This window comes from Pelophylax lessonae, assembly GCF_965119305.1.
Source record: "Pelophylax lessonae genome assembly, chromosome: 10".
NCBI lineage: Eukaryota > Metazoa > Chordata > Amphibia > Anura > Ranidae > Pelophylax > Pelophylax lessonae.
This window is the reverse complement of record NC_138777.1, coordinates 37,083,529-37,102,780: the sequence shown is the minus strand read 5'-3', so window position 1 is coordinate 37,102,780 and position 19,252 is coordinate 37,083,529. Positions and strand designations below refer to the sequence as shown.

General features: G+C 41.7%; 1 protein-coding gene across 4 annotated transcripts in view; it reads right to left on the bottom strand.

Annotated features, from left to right (window-relative positions):
- The window catches only part of LOC309564928 (uncharacterized protein), a 171,996-nt gene that overhangs the window by 21,414 nt on the left and 131,330 nt on the right, over positions 1 to 19,252 (bottom strand). For all 4 annotated transcript variants that reach the window (XM_082269629.1, XM_082269630.1, XM_082269631.1 and 1 more), the window contains exons 22-25: positions 9,291 to 9,442; positions 6,152 to 6,296; positions 1,843 to 1,995; positions 307 to 459 (exon numbers count right to left, since the gene is read on the bottom strand). In XM_082269629.1, the coding sequence (XP_082125755.1) occupies positions 307 to 459; positions 1,843 to 1,995; positions 6,152 to 6,296; positions 9,291 to 9,442 (603 nt within the window). The remainder of the gene's footprint in view (positions 1 to 306; positions 460 to 1,842; positions 1,996 to 6,151; positions 6,297 to 9,290; positions 9,443 to 19,252) is intronic.

Here is a 19,252-nt window from a genome sequence, read left to right as displayed (position 1 = left end):
TGTACTTTAGGTTGCATGCATGGTCACCCTGTAGTCTGCCTTACCCTGTGTCCACCTTAATAATTAAGTGTGATAAGAAGCCTCCTTGATCAATAGGGAAGCATAGAAAGAGAAGGAGGCAGATCACAGTGTGACCATGCATGTCAGTATTTGAGTAACAGGATGCCCTGTGTTTAAGACTCATGGGGCACTCAGGAAATCTATAGAGCACGCATGCAGGCATCTAGAGGTCTCTGTCATACAGTCCAACAGTCAATTCTAGATATAAAATAAATCAATTATGCTATAATGAATACAAGCGCTTACTCGACTGGTAATTTGTGAGCTCTGCAGGTCTCTCTGCAGTTTGTAATACTGATTCTGCAGGTCACTGTATCTCATCTGTGTATCTTTTAATCCCTGTGATATACTCTTCAGCTGAGCTGCTAATACATTGTTCATCTCCATCGATTCCACGGCCTGTAAGGGAATGTGAACATTATCACTAACACTAGATCAAAGACTGTACAGATCTTTATATTCCTAAATCTTATTTTCAGGAATGATTTTCTTCAAACTTACATTGGTCCAGCTGGATACATCTAATCCTTCATAGCTCAATATCTGTAAGGTCCCTGGGGATGCAGAAATTCACTGTAGTAGCCTGGGCTGCTACAGTATTGTTAGTGCTGGTCTCTACCAGATCTCTTTGCGCCAAAGAGAAGGGGCGAATTACATCAATATTTTCGTCTCATCCAATATGAGAATGCCTTGTATTTATCGAAGAAAAAAAAAAAAAAAAGAAGTTCTCTGAATGGCGTAGGTCCCAAGCAAGAAACCATGTATTCAGTACGTAGAAGGCAAGTTGCTCTGGCAGCACCCAGAAGCTCCATTGAAGACTGTATGTAGCACAGACTACTACAGTAAATTCCCAGCAGCCCTCTAAATTTGAGAAATGAAGTATTTGATGTAACCAAGCTGGACCAATGTAGGTTTAACAAAAGGATCATTCCCGGAAAGTATTGTGTTTGTATACACTTTGGTTACTAAAGCCCAATCCAAGCCAGACGGTTTTAAAGACTCCCTAAAGGTTTGAAGAAAAAAAAAGAAAAAGAAAAAAAGCAGCTCTGGCTAAGCTCCTTTCTGGTACTGTCTCTGGCAATGGATTCTTTTGACATCCAAATGTGCTCAGTCTTCCAGGGCACTCACCGTCATTCAACACGGAAGACATAATGTGAGTGCAGAACCTTTTCTCCGACCCTCTCAGAAGTCTTTACCATGGAGCGACTTCCACTCACAGTGAAATGATGCAGATGACATAAGGTCAGTGCTGCAATCTGCATCATCAAGAATTGCCCACTGTCCCGAGAAGATCAGAAGAGGACCCTGTGCATCCAGTGACTGCCTGAAGACATTCGAAAAAGTTAAGTGTAAAAATAAATAAATGAAAAAAAAAAAAATATATATATAAATATATAAATATAAATATATATATATATATATATATATATATATATATAATACACACGGAGAAGCTTCAAAGGGGTTGGGATAGTACAGAGTGAGGTGCTAAGTTCAGGACAAAAAATTTAAAAATTTTAGGCCTTTAATACCAAATGAGCATTACTTGAATGCCATGGTGTGCCAGAGTATTATTGCTGACAACATACACCCCACTAAACTATTAGCCAAGAGCACCTGACAAAATGGCAATGGAAAGTAACTCATTCTTCCCTATGAATTAAAAGATTAGGCTGCAAAATACTCTGTGATAATAAAATGGATCATCTCACTGTTGCATTTGAGTTTTACGCAAGACTAATTTCAGCTGTGTTGTTATGTAATGTAGGTGCGGCATTTTACCTTGGCATTTATTTGCTGGATAATCAGATCTCTTTGCTGTATTTCCTGAATATATCTTTGCACATCTTGCTTAGCTGGTTCTTTGTCTTCAGGATGAGAACTCATTTTTTCTGGAGCTGCAGAGTTTCCCACCAATGTGACTTTCTCCACACCCTGATAAAATAATGCTTTGTTTGTTAAGGGTTTAAAGTGAACCTGTCATCAGGCTAAATACACATCAATTGCCATTGTCTGACACACAAGACGTGTATCAGTTACAGGGAAAAAAAAAAACACCTTTACTGAGAATGAGGTGACTGCAATGGAACTAGTAGGTAGCTTGTTAGGCAGGCAATGGAAGTTTCCAATTTAGCCTAGGGACATATTCCCCTTCTTTGAAACAAGTTAAACCTCAACTGAAGTTTCAAGGTTATGTTTTTAGTGTCTTACTATTATTTCTCTTTGTCAAGGAGCCGTAGTGAGAGTGGAAATCCTGGACTCTGCCCTATGCAGTGGAGGACACTGCTCTCGGTGTGGAAGCAGTGGTCCGACACACCCATTGCTCATTGCTGCGCTCCAAGCTTGATTCAGCAGGATGGGGGTGTCTCAGGCTACCGTAGGGAAACTAAAGAACTGAAGCTTCTTTGCAGAAGGAAGCTATCTGCCTTGCAGAAATGTACAGGACACATTATTTTCTACTCTCCTTAAGACTTCTTTACAGAGAAAATGATTCGTAAGACTTCAGTTGGATCTTAAAGTGCAAACAGGAAAACAGAAGAAGTGTGCTTTTCATTACACTGCACTAGGCTTGTGACAGGTAATTATTTTCTTTTTATAAAATTGGTATTAAAGTTAAACGAAAAGGCCTAACTTGAAAGCATTTACTAGCAAAATCCATATATTGGACTACAGTACACAGCAGGAAGTCAGACCATGGGTTATACGCCACTATCTTCAAGTGGTTGGACATTGGTAAAAGCTTTTACAGCCTGCAATATGGAGAATAGTGTTCTATACTGTAACTCCAAGTCATAGAATATACTGGTATGTGAAAATTTCCATTATCGCAAGGGAAAATCTCCAAGCAATAACCCGACGGGTGGGCAAAATCATAGCAGCTTGTGGTCGAAGCTAGCTTCAGCAGAAACCTAAGCATCCACCCTGTAAAACTTTAGGACAGTACAAACAAATTACCTTGTAGTGGCCTTGCAAACCTGAGAAAATGATGCTTAATGCTAAAAGGTGAATGAAGCATCGACAGATCTGGCGGAATGGAAGGGAGGAACCCGTTCTTTCAGCATGTAAGCCCTGAAAATAAGCAGCCTGAACCATCTAACACAGGTGGCGCAGGAAGCAGAATGGAAGAGGAAGGTCCCTTTCTTGGGACCTTCGAGGAGGACAAAAAGGTAAGAGGATGCAGCTATGTAGACCCCAACAGCTCTGACCACCTCCAGGCAGCGCAGCAAAATCTCCTTGGTTGGTTTCGGAGCAGGACAGGTGAAAGGAAGAAACCACCCTGGGGAGGAAGGAAGTTCCAGGCTCAAGACCAACTTCTCCCTGGGAAAGACATTAAAGGGTTCCCTCACAAGAAAAAGCCACCAACTCTGAGACATACCTTTTGGAAGTAAAGACCACCAAGAAGACCACCTTGCTTGTAAGTTCCCTTAATGGGTATACCAAATTGGTTCAAGAGGGAGGTTTTTAAAGAACCATACGTACCAGATTCAGATCCCAGGGAGACACAGGAGGTGAAAATGGGGGATTTACATGAGCAACTAGGTGATAGTCTAGATCAGACTGGAAGAAGGCCATGATGTGAGGAACATATTTCCAGGGGTTAAGTTTCCTGCTCTCACACCAGCCAAATTAGACCCTCCAAATGTGATAGTAGATCCTTTGAGATGAAGGCTTTCTCACCTTGAGCAAGGTAGGAATGACCAAGTAAGCAATACCCCTATACTTTGGGACATGAGTTTCAATAGCCATGCCATTAAGGTCAATAAATAAATAGCAGAGTGGAACAGAGGGCACTGTAATCCAGATTTTTCTGATGCAAAATGCTCAGGGTGATAGCTTTTACCCCGCATTGGAGCAAGGACTTATATTGACACAGCTGGTTGTAACAACAGTTGTAAGCCTGACAGGATGGGGGTCTACAATCCCCTGTCTGTACATGAAACCTGGCCCTGGCAGGAGTCAATACACTTCATCTGGAACTCGTAGTCTTTAGACTGACTCTCTTTGGCTGGACCCCTCTTCAGCATGATCACCCAGTCAGGCTGCAGTAAGAGCACGTCAGGGCTGTGGCCTACATACCATTTAGAAAATGCCAGAAGTCGGGCAGCCCCAGAATAAATAAGCCTTATTCTTTCCTGGCCAAGAACCACATTCCAAATATCTCTGCTGTCTACAAACTGGGAGTGCAAATTTGACAAGCAAACTTCCTGTCACCAGTGGGAAGACTCGGGAAAATATTTTCTCCACCCCAAGATCTTTCTAATGCTCTGTCAGAAATGGGGAACATCAGCTATGGATGTTATGGCCCCCAGATTCAATAAAACCTGGGCAGGTTTGTGGCCAGTTCTAGGGATCCTTTGGCCTTCACGGTGGCTGCTCTGGTGATTCTTTGGTCCCCGTGCAGGATGGCTGGTGTATGCAGTCCCTCCAGTAAAAATTCTCCCTTAACTGCTTAGCAAGATCTAGGAAGAACAGTGATTCTTATCACTCTAAATTGGTCCGGTAGAACGTGGTACAGAAACTCCTGATGGACAGGCCCTGGCCTCTTCCAAACCTCCTTTTTCCTCAGTGCCATCTGTAGCATCAATAAACCCTGGTTATTCTCAGCTCCTTTGCACCTTGCCTCTGTCATTGCTAAGCGAGAGGATTCCCTGTGGGGTACTCACAAAATGGATGCAAATTAAGAAGGTATTAGCCTGTCTGGGAAAGGAGCCGCAGTAACCCGGGCGCTGACCAATGTTCTAAGGCTGTGTTCCTTGAACAGTAGGCAGTAAGGAAACCAGCACATGCATTTCTTATGTTCTTAGTGGAAATGGTCAGTGGAAATACATCACCTGGTTGGCACAGTAAAACAAGGTCACTATCCGAGCAGCAAAACGGTGTTGGAAAAAAACACTAAATTCAAAAAAAGGAAAAATAACCTTATCTACCACCAACATAGTAGAAACATTTACTGGGAGTGAAAAACAAAGTAAATAAAAGCCAAAATGTAACACAAGACCAGGTCACAATTACAAGGAAGCCCTGTGTTACCTGACACAAGCTGCAGGTTCCGGCAGCTAAACAAAACCCATTGTGATGGGCAAACCCCATCTTCATGGTCTGGATACCATAAAGAGGACCAAGGCCCCAGACCTGTATAGCACCCTGCAGCTAACTACACACGTCGCACCATATGCCAAGGTGGGCACCAAAAACAGGATCCATTACAGGCTGGCCCAACTACTGCAGGGTCCAGGTACGGTTCTTATGATGTACATCAAAAGTAACCCAATCTGAAAACTGCTAGTGAGCCCTGAGGCAATAAGCTGCTGGATCTTGATAGAAATATCTGTTAAAATCTTGAAAAAAAAATAAAAAAGAATGTTTAGAAAGATTTCTCCATAGGAGAGTATGTCCATCCCTATAAAACATACTTGGGAAACCCACAAAGTGGGCAAGGTTATAGGAGGGTGCACTGGCAGCATTCCCATCACAGATTTTGCCAATAGCCAATCATTTGAAGGTAGCAGCATATAACCCATTGGTTAAGACTACAAGCCCTGTGATGTACGACTAAGACATACAGTTTTAGGGCCGGTTCACACTCTTGCGAGTGCGGCGATCGCATGTAATTCGGAGCGCACTGCTCCTTCATTACATGCGATCGGATGTGCGGATGCGAATTCAGCCATACACTTTGTATGGCTGAAATTCGCACTGCACCCACACAAAAGACGCACAGGACCCTTTTTTCCAGCCGCATCAGGATCGGATCGAACAGTGGTTCACACTTGTGCGATCCGATCCTGTGCGAACTGTCAGATCGCACTGCGATATGCGATCAAACTGGGGGTGTCGTTAACATTTAATTGACTCTCCCTGCGTATCGCATATGGCAGTGTGAACTGCCAGATGTGCGTTTGCGATGCGGGAACAGGCTGCAAATTCGCAGCCTTCCCGCATCGCACAAGTGTGAACCGGGACTTAAAGTTTTTTTTTTGTTTTTTTGCTTGATCTTGGTGCTACTTATCTTCTCCAAATGTAGTAATGGGTAAAAAAAATAACCTGGTACTAAAATATGAAGTCATCTAAACAACGGCTTAAGCCCTACCTTTCCTCCATGTAACACACTGCCAAATACTGCAATGTCCTGGTGTTTGTGCAACTCTGCAATCTGCCTGTCTTTATCAGCAAGAGTGGTGTTAAACTGAAGACGAAGGGTTTGCGCTTCAGCTACCAGGACATTTTTCTCAGCTCTGAAAAGAGAAAAACATAAAATAATAAGAGTACATGATACACACATTTGTTAAGGTGGAATCAGAGAACAAAGATCCTAGCAGCCACAAAGACAAAAGTATTCCATTTTTTTTATTCTGCTGCTTTTGAAAGGCTAAACAAAATACGATTTACACAAACAACGAACATGCTGAAGAATAACCCAGACAACACAATTTAGGCTTCACAAGTTGAAAAGAACTGTCAAAAATCTATAAAAAAAAAAAATAATAATCATGGAAATGTGTGCCACAGCACAATGTTAAATAAACTGGTTCATTATTGACATGGCATGCATTTTCTTATGTCAGGAAATAATCTATACTCCCCCATCCTCATAATAAAACTACAGGAGCTATTACAGAAAAAGAAACAATTTCTTCATGCTGCTATCTGGCATGCTGACAAGAGTAGAATCAGCGATAAATGTGTATACAAGAATCTGACTAATCATCTCACTTGCATGTAAAAGAGTCAGTCCACAAGAAAGTTGTAGACAAAACTTATTTTCTTCTAATACACCAAGGGGAATTTACTAAAACTCAAGCACCCAGAATCTGGTGCAGCTGTGCATAGTAACCAATCAGCTTCCTTAGAACTACTTCCTTACTAAATTAGTGCGGCATCGCAAGGTCGGCGTCGCACCGACTGGGGCGCTCCGATTGCTGGCAATAGGCTACAATTCGACCTGTCAAATCGCACTGATGTAAACAGGGGCTTATTAGTTACCATGTACGGGTGCACCAATTTTAGAAAATTTCCCCCCAAATGTTTTAGGGCAACCTGACCAGCACACATATAGAGGTTTGCTGGACATCCATTTTCAAAACCATGGGCATTATTATGGTACTCCTACACCACCCTCACCCTTCTAGGGCGGCTTGCCACAAGATTTTGGAGTATGTTTGCGGAAATATTTATGTTTGAAAAGACCTGGTTTGCATTTGGTGGTCCAATTCATGCTTAAGGCATTCAGTAGGGCTGGAGTTAAAGAGTAACTCCACTTTCGTTGAGAAAAAAAAAATTGCTCTCTGTGTGATGTACATTGCAGGGATTTCAACAAATTTTATTGCAGAGTTCTAGCTTTTGTTATTCTGAAGAAATAATTTGCTCTGTGTCCATGTGCTGTGTGAATCTGTATGGGAGTGAATTTATAATTATCAAGCAGCTGTTACACCTGCAGGGCTCTAATGAGAAAAGTGGCAGGGCCTCCATCCCTTTTGGATGTGATTTCTCTTTGGGAGTATCTCACCAAAAATGACAATTTTGTTGCAGGGGATGTCCAAAATCTGAATTGTATCTAAGTGCAGACTTCTGGGAAAATCAGAAAGCCAATCACACAAGCAGGAAATTACATACTTAGGGGGCGTTCTGGGTACAGAACGCATCCAGGTTGCCATACTGCATTTTACAGAAAATGGCAGCGCTGCAGAATGAAAAGGAAAAGTAATTTTTAATAACATTCAAATTCCAATATGACTTGAGTTGCAATTGTCTACACTTTATTTTATTTGCTATTTTGGTTCCCCATGAAAGTGGAGTTACCCTTTCTGTGTAGGCAACTCAAGTTCCTCCACACCAAACTGATCAAAACAAATCTTTGGGGAGCTGGCTTTATGTGCATGGGCACAGCCATGCTAGAAAAGAAAATGGCCTTCCTGAACTGTTACCCAAACTGAATTGATAGAAGCGGCTCAAGGCTCCACCAGGTCCTCTTATGTAGCATCTGTTTGAAGTGCAGACAAGGACAGAGCACATCCCAGCTTTAGACATGCAATGGAAATGGAAGACGCACAGCTCTGCAAAATCAAATAAGAAGGTGTATGACAGTCTCAGCCCAGGCTCCAAAAAGGCCACAACCCCTCCAACACATTTCACTCCGCCCATGGAGCTTAGTCATGGGTTCCCAATGACTAAGCTCTGTGGGCAGAGTGAAACACGTTAGGGGTGTGGCATTGTTGGAGCCCAGGCTGAGGCTGTCATACACCTTCTTATGGGTTTTTGTAAAGATTTATGACTTCCAGGTATTTACCCTCTTCCTGAACTGTTGCCACAAGGTTGAAAGCACGTAACTGTCTATAACGGTTTTATTGTATGCCAATGTTTATTGATGGAGACTGCATGACTATGTGCCTGATTATATGTACCTGGTTTTGAAATGGGAATTTCAACAAACAGAGGTGTGATGTCAGATGTCCACAAACCTACTTTTGGCCATGAGGGTTGAGTTACAAACAGTGTATTTGCCTTTAGTATGTGAAGTTAAGTGTTGCAAGGGAAGTTTCTCAGGAAATTTGTGAGCTTGAAGCTTCACTTTGAAAAAAAATACCCAATCACATGCAAGGAAAAGGAGAAAAAATAAAAACAGCATTTTTGCTTGCACATGATTGGATAAGTTGGCAGAGCTTTACCCTATACACTTGGCTGTGGGGATAATTGTCCTGCAGAGTCCAACTGCACTTGCAAAGTGAATAATCTATTTCCCGTTAGAAAATCAACTCCATGGTGTATATTTTGGATACTCAAACACGATGATCCATTTTAACAATTTCTGGCTCTATTCATGTGCACCATGTATTCCATTCCACCATTCATGTCATGTCTGAGAGTTTTGGGTGTTCCAGCAAATCCTGTCACATCCTCTAGAATATTAAATAGATAACCAAATCCAGCAGGCTGAGTGGGAACCCTTAAAAATCTGCGCAGCAGGTGAGCAGAGTTCGGAAGGTCTCACCAATAGAGTCCCGAGAGATAGACGAGAATGTCAGATGATTTGACTCTTCAGCTTCTACCAAACAATGGCATTTCAGTGTTGGGCAAAATGACCCTACACAAAAATGCACTGATGGCCTTGAGGACCAATTTATATGCAGATTATTATTATTATTTTTTTAACGCTCATTGAGCAGTCGTATAAATGAACAGTGACTTTTTTGGCTCAAAATGCTCTACACGGATAACATAGGAATATATACCTCAGTTCAGCCAGCTCACACTGATAGCCTGTGATTTCTTTCTCCATTTTCTCCTGTAAAGATCTGGCTTCCTGCAATAGTCTCTCCAACTCCTGCACTGTTTTCCTCAGTTTCAGGGACTCGGTTGTTGAACTCTTCATTGTTTCTGCCACCTAATGAAAGAAAATCAGCATTAAATTTACAATTTATAGACCAGACTAAGCATGTTACCAGCGCAACTAGACAATGGACAGAAGAGGACAACCATCCCACACAAGGGAAATAAAGCATCTGCAAACTTGCATTATCCAATGCAACCAGACAAGGGATAAGACATTATCCAATGCAACCAGACAAGGGATAAGACATCGATCATCATGCAGCACAATGGCTAAGCGGTTAGAACGTCCCCCTGGCAGCACTAGGGTAACCGGTTCGATTCTCAAACATGGCACTACCTGTTGCATGCTCTCCCTGTACCTGCATGGGTTTCCCCCACACTCCAAAGACATACTGGTAGGTTAGTTGGCTCCTGTCTAAATTGGCCCTAGTATGTATGAATGTGAGTTACGGACCTTACATCGTAAGCTCCTTGAGGGCAAGGACTGATGTGAATGTACAATATATATGTAAAGTGCTGAGTTATTGTCACCATTATTTAAGTACCTGAAATAATAATAATTAGCCAGGTCAACAAGACATCCACTCTCATATGCCTGTGCTGATCAACATCAGGGCAACGACACCAAAGACAAGTGAAAATTAGAGACATAAAAAAAAATAATAAATCCAGTAATTAAGATACTAATCCTGCCAGATCTTTTACGTTGTCCCCAATGGGGGGATTTACAGTTACTTCCTCCTAAGCTAATCCCCCAACAGAAGGAAAGAAAAAAGATGAAAAAAAATAAGTTTTGAACCATTAAGGCCACCTATGTTGACATGCCTGTGTGATAATTGTTTCCCTCATTTCTTATTTTGATGTCAACAGAAAAGGAAGTGAAATTAAATCTCCCCACAGGGGTCTAAAACAGTAATACAACAAAAGTCCTGTCTCTTCACCCTTGCATCTAAAAACTATTAAGTCATCATGCAAAAAACATTTTTGGGTTCTATGGAGGAGCTTTTCCTTCCTGTTCTGTAGACACAACAAACTAAGAGGAAATTTCTCCAATATGAAAAATCCCCTCTTGCGGTCACTCCAACAAATATCCCTATGGGAAGATTTCTTTAGATTTTTCTGGTGACAACTAAACATTCTGATTTCCCATCGAGTTCAGTCACAATGGAAATGGTCTTCAAGACAAAGAGCTTAAATATTCTCAGTGGGTCGGAGACAATGATGAATACGCCTGTCTAGCCTCTAACCAATAGACAAAATGGAAAATGAAACTTTTGGCTTTTTATACACACTAAAAAAAAATATATTTTGACTAGAGTTACGATTTAGAGGATAAGTTCACCTTTTGGAAAATGGTACGTTTCACTCTTCTTTAGGGTGGAGCATGTAACCCATTTCAGCAGCTGCAGCCTCTGCCCCTTCCCAGGAACAGCAAGCGGGTACCTTCTCCGGGCGCCTGCTATCACTGTGTCCATGTGGGCTACCGCCGACCCAGCCACATCATTCATTCACAGTGCTCTATGAATGGGCAACTACAAGTATGGACAGCCTTTGCAGCTGTCAGCTTGTAGTTTCAATGGCCTACCATGGTGATGTTCAGCACTCTGGTAGATCATTCATTCTTCCTGTCACTATGTATCTGTCTGCTCAAACGAGGTATGAGCAAACCGATACACAGACAAGTCTGCAGGGGTCATGCATGGCACCTGAAGTCTGCTGATTGTGGGTCTGATGCTTTACAGGCTTCAAGTAAAAAAAATATGCACATTTTTTTTTTCCCTACAAAGTTTTTTTTTTTTTTTTTTAAAAAGGTGAACTTATTCTTTTATATGGTAGTCTATCCAAAACTGATATTTCGGTGTATATTAGATATTGGTGGGAATCTATCACTCTTTCCTTCATGGAATTTGTTGCTTAGTCGTAAATCTAATACAGTACCATTATCAAAATGAAGTAATGATACAAGGTTTTTATACACCTGTCCTGCTGCTCAGCTTCACTCTGTTCAGCAGCTATAGTCACCTAAAAAATCTTTACATTTAACACTTTGGGGTGTATCAGATGCCTGTGGCCCCTTTTCGCATACAGTGGTTCCGTCCTCTGAAGCCCTTTTGTCACTACAGTATCATGTAGTGATGTAATGGTAGGTAAAAGGAATCACAGTGTGCTGCTGGGGACCAGAAATTCAACACTTCTGGGAGTCGGAAGTGAAAAGGCATTTGTTCTGCAATAAAGCAAAGCAAGCCAAAGTAATGGGCTGTGGGACAAATGAGTAGATTTCTTCTTTCTAGCTGGTGTGCTGTATTTTTTTTTTTTTTTGCCAAAGCTAGAGTGGCCTTGGGTGTGGTATTTGTGGTGCCTCAAGTCAAGGTGGGATTTTAAGGGCAGGAGTAAAGGGGATATCGAAGGTAATATAGTAGGTAAAAATTTATTTACACACTTACTGACGACCAAAAGGAAGTCCTATCCCTGGGACTCTCTTTCTGTCCTAATACCAGCATTGATAGGTTTGAAACCATCAAGGACATAAACCTTTTTGCTAGAAATCTCCTGCTTAAAACCTTCTATCAAAAACAACCTCAAGCAACTCAAGCAACACCCACACTAACGGCAGCCGAATTCAGAGCCATTCGCGATCTAAACCTACTACTCCAAGAAAGCGATCTAGAAGATTGGGACGACCCAATAGAATCTGGCAAAGAACCTGATGGTGATGAACAAGAAATACCCCCTGATCAACCAACCTTCAAAAAAAGATCCAACAAATTTCCATCCCTAAATCTTAACCCTGCCATCGCACTGTTCGTGCGTCAAACCACCAAAGATATCGAATCAATTAAAGAAACAAGACATTCATCAAACCTAACTAAGAAACAAAGTCGAGCCCTCAAGGAACTCAGGGACAACGATGACATCATCATTAAACCCTCCGACAAGGGAGGGAATGTAGTAATCATGAGTAAGGAAAAATATAAAAACATGTGCCTCAACATACTATCTAACCAACAATGTTACAAAAAGATCCTACCTATAATGACTCAAACCTACGACCAACTATTCTACTCAAAAGTAGATAATGCTTTTAGAGTAGGCATCATATCCCAGACCCTATGGGAATATATCAGGACACCACATCCAAGAATACCTACAATGTATGCACTACCCAAATTACATAAAAATATGGATGACCCACCTGGGCGACCAATCATCTCGGGTAACGGCTGCATTTCTGAATCTATGAGTAAAGTGATAGATAGATATCTACGTCCTCATGTACAAGAATTATCTTCCTACACCCAAGACACTCTCCACCTCCTCAGGATACTTAACGACATCAGTATACCACAAGAAGCCTATCTAGTCACCATTGACGTGGAATCCTTGTATAATAATATCCCCCACAAGAAAGGAGTAGAGACCGTACAGAAGATATTACGACACCAAAATGAACATGACCTTAAATTTAACAACTTCATTACTGAAATGCTCCAATTTATACTTAATCACAATGTCTTTACATTTGGGGGTAACTACTACCTTCAAACTTGTGGGGTTGCGATGGGGACAAGCTGTGCCCCATCGTATGCTAACATCTATCTGGGCGCTTGGGAGCAGGAATTCCTCTCTGATGAAGAGAACACAATCTACGCCGATAAAATACTCATTTGGCAAAGGTATATTGACGATATACTTATCGTGTGGAATGGCCCTGAGACCATGATTACAGAATTACTAACCAAGATGAACCAAAACAAATACAACATGTTCTTCACTATGATCTACAACAAACAACAAGTATCCTTTCTTGATACTCTCATCTACAAAGACTCCAGCGGAAAAATCGCTACCACACTATACAGAAAGGACACGGCCGGCAATTCTATTCTTCATGCTTCCAGCTTCCACCCCCAACCGCTCATTAACTCCATACCGTACAGCCAATATTTAAGGTTAAAAAGAAATTGCTCAGATCCTGCTAAATTCCAACTTGAGGCCAACAGTTTAACTACCAGACTATCACAAAGAGGCTACACCAAAACCTCACTGCGTAAGGCCTTCAATCGCGCCAACCAGATGGACAGAGAAACACTTCTCTTTAAAAAGAAAGAAACAACCAGAACGGAACCAGACACCCGAATCATCACCAGATTCACAAACGAACATCAACAAATCAGGAACATCCTTACAAAAAATTGGTCAATCCTCTTGGAAGAGCCCAGCACATCGAAACTTTTACCTCAAAAACCACCCATTACTTTTAGGAAGGCTGGCTCCCTACAACAAAAATTAGTATCTAGTGAATTTAAAGAAGGATCCAAGAAAGATCCCTGCAGAACCAAAGGGACTTTCCCTTGCGGGAACTGTGCCCAATGCTATGTGATCCGTCAAACGATCAATACTATCTTACCTAATGGGGAACCCTTCCAATCCAAACATTTTTGCAATTGCAAAACCAAGGGCGTGGTCTATATGATGACATGTGAATGTGGGTCTTTCTATATTGGGAAGACCCGACAAGAATTCGGGAAACGGGTAAACCAGCATCTGCAAGCCATGCATATTGGCAACTACTATGTCCCTTTGGGTAGACATAGAGCGTACCATCACAACTACAAAATGCCTAAAATAAACTTCATGGCCTTGGATAGAATCCATGTGCCCCTTCGTGGCGGTGACTGGAACAAGACCCTCTTACAGTTGGAAATGCGCTGGATCACTAGACTCAAAGCTACCATACCACCTGGACTAAACGAAGCACAAAGCTTCCGTCCATTCCTTCCAGGCTTTTCTTCCGGGAAAACGGACTAAAGACTCCTTTTATAATTATTTAAAATAATCATACAGTTTTTTTTTTTTTTTTTTTTTTTTTATTATTATTATTTATATTTATTATTATTATTTTTATTTTTACTCTTATTTTCATTATCATTTTTTGTCCACCTTCGACTTTGATTACTACATATCAGAGTGTAAATCCAATCTGAATTGACTACGATCTATTCCTAGGACATGGACCTCTTTTTGCTGATCTTCCAACTGCCCCCTATGTGATCAATCCCTGGAGCCCGACTATTTCTTTTCCACCTAAAAAATCTCCCCCTTGCCTCCCCTTCCTCCTTCTCCCACAGAAAATTCCTCTGCAAATTCTATGCTGCTCATTCATTCATTATTGTACAATTATTATTTCCTTGTTACTATATTTTATTTTCATTATTATATCCACTTCTCCTAGCCTCCACCCGAGACTCCATGAACTCCCGGCACAGGTAGCCCCGAATCCCTATGGATCGGGGCACTTGAACCCGTATGGTTGGTCTCGCACCTCCATGTCATCCCCTCGGGGATGATCCGGCTTCTCGCACTGTGTCGGCGGCCTTCACTGGCACGTCCGCACGGTCTCTGGGGATGCGCTCTTGCTGCACGCAAGCGCCCTCCACGCCGTGTACGGACAATACCAGATAGCATCACGCAGCGCTCACTGCGCATGCGCGACTGCCTTTATAGGCCGGGGAACACTCTGAGCCTGCCAGTCTCTCTCTGACCGAGGGAGAAGGCGGACCCGGAGCCCTTATGCTGTGACCCTGCTTATTTCTACATCTAAACGTAAGTTTTACTTGGAGGAGAGCTTTCATAGATCTCTCCTACCAAGTTTCAAAGGACCACTCTGGAAACTTTTCTGAAAGTGGTCCAAATTACTCTCATGTTAAATGCACACATACATAAAATTACCTACTCTTGGCAACCTTAATATATTTACCTAGATTTCAGAAGCTACCCTGCGGAAGCCTTTTGATATATTTTCAATCCTATTTGGATCCCTGGACCAGAATCTTCTGCCCAGCAAGTAATTATTATTACTTTACTCACCAGTCAATCTTTGGCTCCCCCTTTTTTGTATACTCAGTCAACCACTTATTTCACCCTCACAGCATACTGTTCCTGCAGCTCCTGGAGGAACTCTGGGAAGGCTCAACTTTAGGAAGTGGACATATATCTAAAATGTATGTACTCATATATTGTGCGCTTTTTGCCTTACAATTATGGTTCTCTTCAAATTGCCATTACTTGATACCATATATCTCTTTGATTATTTTTAGAATCGGTGACAGATCCTTGATAAAGGCCATAGTTGGCCGAAACATGTCGGATTAACCGATTGGTTACCTCCTCTGCGTATATTCCGGTCCTTTGACATGAGAATCAGCAGAGCAGGATCACCAAAATCAACTCAAGTCACATTATTGTCACTTGTTATCACATCTAAACTCTTCTTCTCTCACTGGCACAATGGGCCTTTACCCATTTTCACCATGAATGTTTGTAATTATAATTATACTTTGTAAATAAATTTTTACCTACTATATTACCTTCGATATCCCCTTTACTCCTGCCCTTAAAATCCCACCTTGACTTGAGGCACCACAAATACCACAAACATTTTTTTGGGATGGTGGCAGACACAACTATCGAACCTCCAGTAGATCCAAAACCCTATTCTCTAACCTACACCCCGGATGGATAACACATCCTAGTCCTCTCGGATCTCTGGAAATACTACAAACTTTACACAATTTATATATCACTGGTAGCTTAGCAGCAAGCACCAGACCTATATTATTCCAGGAAAATTCAGCTTTCACTGTGGGATTACCACAGTTCAAGATAAGCTTTCCTTTTTTCCTGTCCCCCTTATCCTTTTTCCCGCATCAGTGGAAAGGATGACAAACACAGAGGAAAAGAATGTGGGAGACCTGGTTGGCGACGAGTGGGAGACTCTTATGTCAGGCATCCAGACGAGTTTTAAAGTGAAGGAACAAACGGATTCCGACATCTTGGCACTATTCAGAACACTCCAAAAACACCTGGAGAGGAAGTCAGCACTACATTGGCATATTAAGACATTTGAACGATACATCAGTGAGAAAATCAATCCCGTGGGATTAAGAATTCAAATCTTTCCCACTATGGAAAACATAACAGCACAACTCAAAAAAGAATGGGAAGATCAATTAAATGAATGTTCACGGAATCTTATGATTCTTTTGCAAGAGGAATATCTCAGACAAATCAAAACTCTCGATTTAGACGTCAAAAAAACCTATGAACAATTGGCCCCCCTAAAAAAAGCACAATTGTATAGTGAGCAAGAGAACAAACTCAAATCCCATTTGGAGGAATATGGTAAAGATATTCTCAGGAAAAAAGAAAGAAAATACTGGCGTGACAAAAACGCCTTTGCACAAGGCAGGGCCTATAAATGGTCCAACCAACGCCCGAATCGCCGAAACCAATATGGAAGACCCAATGACAGAACAGGACAACCCCACTACTCCTCGGACTCCTCCTCACATACCTCAGGCACGGAACAGCATAAGAGTAGAAGAAGAGATGCCTCAAAACAACAGGTCCCTCAACCTATAACAAATGAGGGGAACACCCAAGGAACACAATCCCAAGATACAAACCAGACATCTCATACCCAAGATACACAATCAGGGGAATCAAGTGTGCCCCTTAGACCACATCAGATGTTTACAAGATCACACATCGACCCCAAACAACCGGGGGTTTTTTTAGGGAAAACAAATACCAAACCTCCAAAAAAACAGAACCCACCGGAGAAGAAACCGGAAGAAGAAAAACGGTGATAAATTTATCATCACACACACTTACTGACGACCAAAAGGAAGTCCTATCCCTGGGACTCTCTTTCTGTCCTAATACCAGCATTGATAGGTTTGAAACCATCAAGGACATAAACCTTTTTGCTAGAAATCTCCTGCTTAAAACCTTCTATCAAAAACAACCTCAAGCAACTCAAGCAACACCCACACTAACGGCAGCCGAATTCAGAGCCATTCGCGATCTAAACCTACTACTCCAAGAAAGCGATCTAGAAGATTGGGACGACCCAATAGAATCTGGCAAAGAACCTGATGGTGATGAACAAGAAATACCCCCTGATCAACCAACCTTCAAAAAAAGATCCAACAAATTTCCATCCCTAAATCTTAACCCTGCCATCGCACTGTTCGTGCGTCAAACCACCAAAGATATCGAATCAATTAAAGAAACAAGACATTCATCAAACCTAACTAAGAAACAAAGTCGAGCCCTCAAGGAACTCAGGGACATCGATGACATCATCATTAAACCCTCCGACAAGGGAGGGAATGTAGTAATCATGAGTAAGGAAAAATATAAAAACATGTGCCTCAACATACTATCTAACCAACAATGTTACAAAAAGATCCTACCTATAATGACTCAAACCTACGACCAACTATTCTACTCAAAAGTAGATAATGCTTTTAGAGTAGGCATCATATCCCAGACCCTATGGGAATATATCAGGACACCACATCCAAGAATACCTACAATGTATGCACTACCCAAATTACATAAAAATATGGATGACCCACCTGGGCGACCAATCATCTCGGGTAACGGCTGCATTTCTGAATCTATGAGTAAAGTGATAGATAGATATCTACGTCCTCATGTACAAGAATTATCTTCCTACACCCAAGACACTCTCCACCTCCTCAGGATACTTAACGACATCAGTATACCACAAGAAGCCTATCTAGTCACCATTGACGTGGAATCCTTGTATAATAATATCCCCCACAAGAAAGGAGTAGAGACCGTACAGAAGATATTACGACACCAAAATGAACATGACCTTAAATTTAACAACTTCATTACTGAAATGCTCCAATTTATACTTAATCACAATGTCTTTACATTTGGGGGTAACTACTACCTTCAAACTTGTGGGGTTGCGATGGGGACAAGCTGTGCCCCATCGTATGCTAACATCTATCTGGGCGCTTGGGAGCAGGAATTCCTCTCTGATGAAGAGAACACAATCTACGCCGATAAAATACTCATTTGGCAAAGGTATATTGACGATATACTTATCGTGTGGAATGGCCCTGAGACCATGATTACAGAATTACTAACCAAGATGAACCAAAACAAATACAACATGTTCTTCACTATGATCTACAACAAACAACAAGTATCCTTTCTTGATACTCTCATCTACAAAGACTCCAGCGGAAAAATCGCTACCACACTATACAGAAAGGACACGGCCGGCAATTCTATTCTTCATGCTTCCAGCTTCCACCCCCAACCGCTCATTAACTCCATACCGTACAGCCAATATTTAAGGTTAAAAAGAAATTGCTCAGATCCTGCTAAATTCCAACTTGAGGCCAACAGTTTAACTACCAGACTATCACAAAGAGGCTACACCAAAACCTCACTGCGTAAGGCCTTCAATCGCGCCAACCAGATGGACAGAGAAACACTTCTCTTTAAAAAGAAAGAAACAACCAGAACGGAACCAGACACCCGAATCATCACCAGATTCACAAACGAACATCAACAAATCAGGAACATCCTTACAAAAAATTGGTCAATCCTCTTGGAAGAGCCCAGCACATCGAAACTTTTACCTCAAAAACCACCCATTACTTTTAGGAAGGCTGGCTCCCTACAACAAAAATTAGTATCTAGTGAATTTAAAGAAGGATCCAAGAAAGATCCCTGCAGAACCAAAGGGACTTTCCCTTGCGGGAACTGTGCCCAATGCTATGTGATCCGTCAAACGATCAATACTATCTTACCTAATGGGGAACCCTTCCAATCCAAACATTTTTGCAATTGCAAAACCAAGGGCGTGGTCTATATGATGACATGTGAATGTGGGTCTTTCTATATTGGGAAGACCCGACAAGAATTCGGGAAACGGGTAAACCAGCATCTGCAAGCCATGCATATTGGCAACTACTATGTCCCTTTGGGTAGACATAGAGCGTACCATCACAACTACAAAATGCCTAAAATAAAC